The sequence below is a fragment of the Aquarana catesbeiana genome, linkage group LG13, assembly GCF_042186555.1.
Source record: "Aquarana catesbeiana isolate 2022-GZ linkage group LG13, ASM4218655v1, whole genome shotgun sequence".
Taxonomy (NCBI): Eukaryota; Metazoa; Chordata; class Amphibia; order Anura; family Ranidae; genus Aquarana; species Aquarana catesbeiana.
The window spans coordinates 37283671-37293196 of NC_133336.1; the positions used below are offsets into that span (position 1 = coordinate 37283671).

The following is a 9526-nucleotide window of genomic DNA, read 5'->3' on the forward strand; positions in this document are numbered from 1 at the left end:
CATAGGGGGAAACAAGCAGACTCCAAACAAGTAGTATCCAAGGACAATAGTGATATATATATATATATATATATATATATATATATATATATATATATATATATACACACACACAGTGTATATTATTTTTAATATCCTAAAATCTACATTGAGTACACGTGTGATGCCCAGATTCTTCCAGTGCAATGTGTGCTGCTGTTACATGTGCAGCGATAGAGCTGTGGCATGCAGACCCCATTGGTCAGTTCTGACACCATCTGGCACCGACTTTTTGCTGACCTAGATATCAAGTGAAGGCAGTCAGCCTTGTTCAGCCAGGAAAGCCTATTGCATTGAGCTTGCACAGTCTATTGCAATGCATGCTTCCAGTCCCCCCTTGCTTGATTATCCATTTGCTGCTCATTGATCTGTATTTAGGAAACACATGAATACTCTGCGCTACCCAATTACCCTGGCATGAAATCTCATCATCCTGAACAAGATGTATCACCCCCTCCTCCTCCTCCTCCTCCTCTCTCTTTCTATTTATTTTTTTCCCATAAAGAGCTCTAAAAATAATAATCCCCCCTCTGCATTACATGCACTCAGGATCTCCACCTCACCCTCCCATGCTTATCTGTGCAATGCCTCCAAAATCACTGTTTGGGTGTCACAAATAAAACGGATCTAACAGATTGTAATTCCTGCAAAGGACACAAAAGCTGCTGTGTGTGAACAGTGAAGGGTCTGTTGAGACTTGACCACGCCCCCTCCTCCAGACACCATGTTAGCCACGCCCACCGGCTCCTTTCTACATTGCTGCTGCTTGTATGAGCAAGATGATGATCAGCTCAGCGCTAAAACACAATTAAATGAGGCTTTTCAGCCCCCTCCTCCCCCCTATAAGGGAACTGTGCATACCATCTTCAGTGCAAAAATAAATAATAATAATAAAAAAAACACACACACACACCATTGGCAACTGAGGCTGTATACTGGGATTAGATGTGTTTTTGCAAACACCATCTGTCGACCATTAGTGTATTTATTATAATATGGGGAAAAGTAAATAATTAAATCACAGTTGATTGCAGCATGTGCAGTAATAGATTATTAATAGGTGCTGAACAGAAAAAACAAGTTCATTAATGAGCAGCCTATAGGATTTAAGGGAAGGATTCCTCCATAGCATGGCAATGTGGGATCATCTATTATGTCATTCTGTGATGCATACTTGAAATACCAGCACATCCTAAGCAGGCTGCATGAAGATGGACTGGAGGGCTACCAACCCTTCCAAGCCCATCGCTAGACAACTTAACAACAACTTTCCAGGGGGAGGGGGGATCTGATGCTGCATGGGGGATTGTTTGATTGGTATCAATAAATGGGGTTGTCGGGGGTATTATGTGATGCAGTGCTGGATATAACCGATTCATCTCTGCCTAGCCTTTTGCAAATGCTGATTGTCGGTGTCACATTTGTTGAACGTTTAAACGACCACAAAAAAGGGGGCTTTGTATCCCCTGACTGCATTCAGCTGCTTTGTCAATGGGAAATTGGATGATTGAAGCTGCTTTGCCAGCTCTCACTCCCTAATGCTGGAGCAATACAGGTGATAATGTAATAGCACACACATTTTTAGACTCAGACGAGCTTGAGCTGTGATTAGACTAATGGCATCCTTCTTTTAGCTCTGCTTGTACAATGTGATCCTCTGAACACATCAGAGTTTTAAGGCCAAGCATGCAGATTATACAGTTTTTTCCCCCCTAGATATGGACTGGTGCCATTTAATGGCTTGGTTTTGCATAGGCTAAATAGGTTTGAATTAACGGCCGTTAATTAAAGTAATAAAGCAAAAAGGTTACCATTTCAGTGGAATTGGTCATACAAGTGAGACACTCATAGTCGACCATCCAAGCTTTATCTGCCATCCTTCTAATGGCACAATTTTTACCAAATCCAACTAGGAGCTTGCAGGTCCACCTACAAGTGTTCAACGAGGCAACCAGCCATGGGCAAAGTATGAAGCCCCTATGGAATTGTGTCAGTTTATGGCATGAATTAAATATGTTTATGTTAGTGAAAGTACTAAAGCAAAATAATTACAATTTCAGTCCATTTGGTCATACATGTATAAAAACACTCACAGCAGACCACCCAAGCTCTAATTGTCACCCCTTTAATAACAAATCAATGTAGGAGTTTCTCAGTCTTGCAGGTCCACCTAAGTGTTCAACAAGCCATTGACAAAATGCAGTAGCCCAGAGCACCCAACCTTCCTTGATCTGACTTTTTGCAAACTGGAGATTGGCTGCCATTGGCTATTGCAGTTGTGTCAATTTTTGGGGGGTCACCAAGGAATCCTTGACCTGAGAAAAGTCAACTGACAAGGTCAACGATTGAGGAATAGGTGAGGAACTCATGTCAAGAGGTTGAAGAACTTACCATACACCCCTTGGCTAGTGACTCCTTCCAAGAGAACTGTCAATAGCCACAAGATCACGAAAGTTAAATCCATCTTCACGTTAAAATGGACATATCCAGTCCAAGAGGACACAAGAGTTTCCAAAGGCCAGGGACTGAAGAAACTACCCCAAGGGTGTCCGTTTAAATTCCAGCTCACAGGTGTCCTGTTGGTCAGCACACAGTGACAGAATTGCTTGCTCTTAGTAATTTAGGAAGTAGGGTGGTTGTGGAGGTGGAGGTGGAAGGGGTGAGGGGGGTGTCTTCTTTACTAGGACAGACAGGGAATATCCCTTGGTCAATCAAACATGAGGATGCTCAGATGCTAATTGAATCCTTGGTCAGCTTCTTTAATGGGGGTTTAAAAAGTAACTTGCAGTGTTCCCAGGAGAGCAATTAAGAGAGCATACTGATCGCTGTCCAGCCAAGACCCTCCAAATTTTCCTCCCCCCATGCCATTAGTTGCCATTGCAAATGCAAGTAGAAGAAGCAAAGGAGGAGAAGGAGAAGGAAAAAAAATCCCAGATCCAGCCTGGCAACCGAGGTTTCTGTATGGGAAGAAGGATCTAGGCTGACCACCACTCATCCGATCCAAGCCATAGGAGAAGAGACAGGTCCAGATCGCAGCCAGGAGCCCCCCATATAAATGAATGGAAGAGGAGCACAGGACCAGCCCCAGCTGCAGGAAATGCAAATGAAGCTAAACCTGGCAGGGAGGGATTGCAGCATATATTAATATTCTTGTCATTTTTTTGTGGCGAGATCCAAAGGCTGCCTTCTCCCCCCCATCCAAAAAAAAAAAAAAAAAAAGGATCTGCTGATCAGCAGTGTTTGGGCAGGAGGGGTAGGCAGGGGGGGTAGATGTCTTCTTCTGCACCTGGAGTGAGTGTCCCTAGGACCTGTGTATGTGTGTCTGTGTGTGTGTCAGTGTATGTGTGTATGTGTGTGTGTGCAGGCAGGAGCAGGAAGGAGAGACAGGGCTGTGTGTGGTCACGTTGGGCTCTACGTGTAGAGGAGCTGGAGCCTGCTAGCCGCAGCCAGGCGACGTCAAAGCTGCGTGTCTCCCCCCCATCCCTACACCCCCACCTCCCATCCTCCTCTCCCCCCTCCCTCCCGCTCCCATCCTTCTCAGCTCATCTGTATGGGGAGCACAGAGGATCAGCAGGCTGCAGAAAAGGGGGTACACCAGCCTCACATAAAGGGGGGGGGGGCAGACCAGTTGCTGCTGATGACATTCAATGCCACCCACAGCAGAGGCTCCAGATAATGCGCCTCCCCTCCACCCCCATTAATCTCTGTATAGAAGCAGAGCGTGGGAATCAGGCTTTGTGAATGAAATATGGGGGTCCTCCGCGGATAGGACCCCGCACACCCCCACAGCTGCAGAGGAGCGGAGCCGCCTGCGCCAGTCTGAGCCTCTGGCAGGTGTGCGGAGCGCTGGAGGAGGGAGCGGCGGAATCCAGCACCTTGGACAGGTCCGTCCCGACCAACCATTCAATGTATATGGAGAGCAGGGACACCCGACACTCCCGGCCAACCATACAATGTATATGGAGAGCAGGGACACCCGACACTCCCGGCCACCCATACAATGTATATGGAGAGCAGGGACACCCGACACCCCTCTACACACAGGACAGGTCCATCCCGGACCAATACAATGTATATGGAGAGCAGGGACACGCGACACCCCCCTACACACAGGACAGGTCCATCCCGGACCAATACAATGTATATGGAGAGCAGGGACACCCGACACCCCCTACACACAGGACAGGTCCGTCCCGACCAACCATTCAATGCATATGGAAAGCAGGGACACCAGACACCCCCTCTATACACAGGACAGGTCCGTCCCGGACCATACAATGTATATGGAGAGCAGGGACACCCGACATTCCCTCTATACACAGGACAGGTCCGTCCCGGACCATACAATGTATGTGGAGAGCAGGGACACCCGACACCCCCCTACACACAGGACAGGTCCATCCCGGACCAATACAATGTATATGGAGAGCAGGGACACGCGACACCCCCCTACACACAGGACAGTTCCATCCCGGACCAATACAATGTATATGGAGAGCAGGGACACCCGACATCCCCCTACACACAGGACAGGTCCGTCCCGGACCAATACAATGTATATGGAGAGCAGGGACACCCGACATCCCCCTACACACAGGACAGGTCCATCCCGGACCAATACAATGTATATGGAGAGCAGGGACACCCGACATCCCCCTACACACAGGACAGGTCCGTCCCGACCAACCATTCAATGTGTATGGAGAGCAGGGACACCCGACATCCCCTTACACACAGGACAGGTCCGTCCCGGACCATATAATGTATATGGAGAGCAGGGACACCCGACATCCCCCTACACACAGGACAGGTCCATCCCGGACCAATACAATGTATATGGAGAGCAGGGACACGCGACACCCCCCTACACACAGGACAGGTCCATCCCGGACCAATACAATGTATATGGAGAGCAGGGACACCCGACATCCCCCTACACACAGGACAGGTCCGTCCCGACCAACCATTCAATGTGTATGGAGAGCAGGGACACCCGACATCCCCCTACACACAGGACAGGTCCGTCCCGGACCATACAATGTATATGGAGAGCAGGGACACCCGACATCCCCCTACACACAGGACAGGTCCGTCCCGGACCCTACAATGTATATGGAGAACAGGGACACCCGACATCCCCCTACACACAGGACAGGTCCGTCCCGGACCATACAATGTATATGGAGAGCAGGGACACCCGACATCCCCCTACACACAGGACAGGTCCGTCCCGGACCATACAATGTATATGGAGAGCAGGGACACCCGACACTCCCGGCCAACCATACAATGTATATGGAGAGCAGGGACACCCGACACCCCTCTACACACAGGACAGGTCCGTCCCGGACCAATACAATGTATATGGAGAGCAGGGACACCCGACATCCCTCTACACACAGGACATGGGACAGTGTCACACTATACAGCTCTGTGTCACCCTATACCAGGGACAGTGTCACCTTATAAAGCTCTGTGTCACCCTATACAGCAGTTTCACTCTATACAGCTCTGTGTCACCCTATACATGGGACAGTGTCACCCTATACAGCCCTGTGACACCCAGGGGACAGTGTCACCCTATACAGCTCTGTGTCACCCTATACATGTTGGGACAGTGTCACCCTATACAGCTCTGTGTCACCCTACACAAGGCGCAGTGTCACCCTATACATGGGACAGTGTCACCCTATATATCTCTGTGTCACCCTATACCAGGGACAGTATCACCCTATGCATGTTGGGACAGTGTCACCCTATACAAGGCACAGTGTCACCCTATACAAGGGACAGCTCTGTGTCACCCTATGCAAGGGACAGTGTCACTCTATAAATGGGACAGTGTCACCCTATACAGCTCTTTGTCACCCTATACAAGGGACAGCTCTGTCACCCTAAACAAGGGACAGTGTCACCCTATACAGCTCTGTGTCACCCTATACAAGGGACAGTGTCAACCTATACAAGGCACGGTGTCAACCTATACAAGGGGCAGCTCAGTGTCATCCTATACCAGGTACAGTGTCACCCTATACAAGGGACAGCTCTGTGTCACCCTATACAAGGGACAGTTCAGTGTCACCCTATACAGTGTAACCCTATATAAGGGACAGCTCTGTGTCACCCATTACCGGGGACACGGTACCCTATACAGCTCTGTATCACCCTATACAAGGGACAGTGTCCCCCTATACAAGGGACAGCTCAGTGTCACCCTATAACAGGGACAGTATCACCCTATACAAGGGACAGTGCCCCCCTATACAAGGGACAGCTCAGTGTCCCCCTATAACAGGGAAAGTATCATCCTATACAAGGGACAGTGTCACCCTATACAAGGGACAGCTCAGTGTCACCCTATACCAGGGACAGTATCACCCTGTACAAGGGACAGCTCTGTGTCACCCTATACCAGGGACAGTATCACCCTGTACAAGGGACAGCTCTGTGTCACCCTATACAAGGGACAGCTCAGCATTATCCTGTACAAGGGAAAGCTCAACATTACCCTATACAAGGGACAACTCAGTGTCACCCTCTACAAGGGGCAGTTCAGTGTCATCCTATACAAGGGACAGTATGGTATTACCCATAGGAGTGTGAGGCCTATTGCACTTACTGTGTTCCTATCACTCACTGTGTTCATTCAGAAAAATTAGGGTGATTAGGCACACCCCGTGCAAATGCCTATGGTGTTACCCTATACAAGAGGCAGCTTAATGTCACCCTGTACAAGGGTCATTATTTTTCCTGCAGTCCTGAATTACTGTGCCCGGCAGTGTGTGAGGTTGGACAAGTACTCTAATTCCGCGTACAGATGATCAGAATTTCCGACAACCAAACCATGGATTTATTTCCGACGGATGTTGGCTCAAACTTGTCTTGCATACACACGGTCGTACAAATGTTTTCAGAAATTCCGAACGTCAAGAACGCAGTGACATACAACACGTATGACGAGCCGAAAAAAATGAAGTTCAGTAGCCAGTGCGGCTCTTCTGCTTGATTCCGAGCATGCGTGGAATTTTGTGCGTCGGAATTGTCTACACACGATCAGAATTTACGACAACGGATTTTGTTGTCGGAAAATGTGAGATCCAGCTCTCAATTTTTGTTGTAGGAAATTCCGACAGAAAATGTCCGATGGAGCCTACACACAGTCGGAATTTCTGACAACGAGCTCACATCGAACATTTGTTGTCGGAAATTCTGATCATGCGTTAGTCTTTAGCAGCTTTTCTCAGAGTTCCCCTAGAGGTTGTTAAGGGTTCCTTCTGCATTTGCTGACCTCCAGAAAAGCTTCCACTGACCCCAATGATCTTTTAAGCTATAAGGGAGCATTCTTTCCACTGACCACAGCTTTAGGGAGCAAAGCACCAACCACCTATGCAAGGGGGTGTGTGTGTGGGGGGGGGGTGCATTTTTCCACTTATCGTCAGTTTAAGGTGGCTTTTTTTCCACTGATAACCAGTGTAAGGGGGCATTTTTCCACTGATTTCCTGATTTCCATTGAAAGGGGGCACCTTTCCACTGATCACTAGTGTAAGGGGGCAACTTTCCATTGATCACTAGTGTAAGGGGACACATCTCCACTGACCACTACTGTAATGCCCCGTACACACGGTCGGATTTTCCGATGGAAAATGTGTGATAGGACCTTGTTGTCGGAAATTCAGACCGTGTGTGGGCTCCATCACACATTTTCCATCGGATTTTCCGACACACAAAGTTTGAGAGCAGGCTATAAAATTTTCCGATCGTGTGTACACAAATCCGACGCACAAAGTGCCACGAATGCTCAGAATAAATAAAGAGATGAAAGCTATTGGCCACTGCCACTGCCGTTTATAGTCCCGACGTACGTGTTTTACGTCACCGCGTTTAGAACGATCGGATTTTCCGACAACTTTGTGTGACCGTGTGTATTGCAAGACAAGTTTGAGCCAACATCCGTCGGAAAAAATCCTAGGATTTTGTTGTCGGAATGTCCAAACAAAGTCAGAGCGTGTGTTCGGGGCATAAAAGGGCAATTTTACCACTTACCACGATCAGAGGGTAAGATCAACCGGGACTGTAGCTCAAGGTCTAGCCGCCAATGCAACAACTAACCAGGTGTGTCCGGGTATGGGTCCTCAGGACAGCAACGGCGGTGTGCCAGAGTTGCAGGATCTAAGGGGCCACCCAGTCTTCTTCAGAGCCACTGGTGGTGTGGATATTGTGCTGCATGGCAGCCCCAGGGTTGCGGATCTCTAGCACACCCGTGCAGCCACAGTGCAGCCAAATACTAAGCTGGAAGAACACAGGGTACACACAGGAGCCTAAGCAGAGAAAGAAACACACTGTAACAGGGAATACAGGAAACCACTGACAGAAACCAAAGGGAGTAAACTGCAAAGCCAGAGGGAAACACTGAGAATAAAGATAGGATCAAACAACACAAAGAACGAGGGAATACTCAGAGCAGCAAACGCCAGAGGAACAGGAGGGTCCGGCTTCAGCGTGGAGACACGTTGCTCGAACACTCAGTCACAGGTATACAGGCTTAATAAAACCTAGGTTCAGGGTGGATTGGCAGGAACCCGAGCAGCTTGAACAGTAGGTAAAAACTAGCGCCGGATCAATATACACGCAACTGCGACGCCACTGACTACCAAAGTAAGAGGGCACTTTCCTACTGACCATCAGTGTGAGGGGACATTTTACCACTGATCACTAGTGTGAGGGGACATTTCTTACAATGACCACTAGTGTATGGGGGGCATTTTACCACTGATCACCAATGCCAGAGGCTATTTTTCCACTGAGGACTAATGTACGGGGGCAATTTACCACTGACCATCAGTGTAAGGGTGCATTTTAGCACTAATCACCAGTTTAAGGGGGGCATTTTTCCACTGACCAGCAGCACAAGATGAAATTTCCCACTGATCACCAGTGTAAGGGGGCATTTTTCCTCTGTTCATCAGTATAAGGGGGCACTTTTCCATTGACCGCCAGTTTAAGGGGGCATATTTCCACTGTTCATCGGTATAAGAGGGCACCGTTCCATTGATTGTCAGTGTAAGGGGGCACATCTCCACTGACCGCTAATGTAAAGGTTTTAGGGGGCACTTTACCACTGACAATCAAAGTTAAGAGGGCTTGTTTCTACTGATCACCACCAGTGTAAGAGGTTATTATTGTATTGACCACCTGTGTATAGGGACATTTTTCTACTGACCATCAGTGTGAGCGGACATTTTACCACTGATCACCAGAGTAAGGGGCATTTATTCTACTAATCACTAGTGTATGGGATCATTTTACACGGATCACCAGTGCCTGGGGCCATTTTTCCACCAAGGGCCAATGTACGGAGGGCACTTTACTAGTGATCATGATCACCAGTTTAAGGGGGCATTTTACCACCGATCACCAGTGTAAGAGACCGTTTTTTTTTCGCAATTTACCACTGACCATTAGTTTAAGGGTGCATTTTACCACTAAT

At 48.3% G+C, this 9526-nt stretch overlaps 1 protein-coding gene across 2 annotated transcripts in view; it reads right to left on the reverse strand.

The window, feature by feature from the left end:
* The window catches only part of MDGA2 (MAM domain containing glycosylphosphatidylinositol anchor 2), a 1144403-nt gene extending 1140878 nt beyond the window's left edge, over nucleotides 1-3525 (reverse strand). For both annotated transcript variants that reach the window (XM_073609471.1, XM_073609469.1), the window contains exon 1: nucleotides 2431-3525. In XM_073609471.1, the coding sequence (XP_073465572.1) occupies nucleotides 2431-2503 (73 nt within the window). In that variant the 5' untranslated portion in view covers nucleotides 2504-3525. The remainder of the gene's footprint in view (nucleotides 1-2430) is intronic.
* Between the last annotated feature and the right edge of the window lie 6001 nt (nucleotides 3526-9526).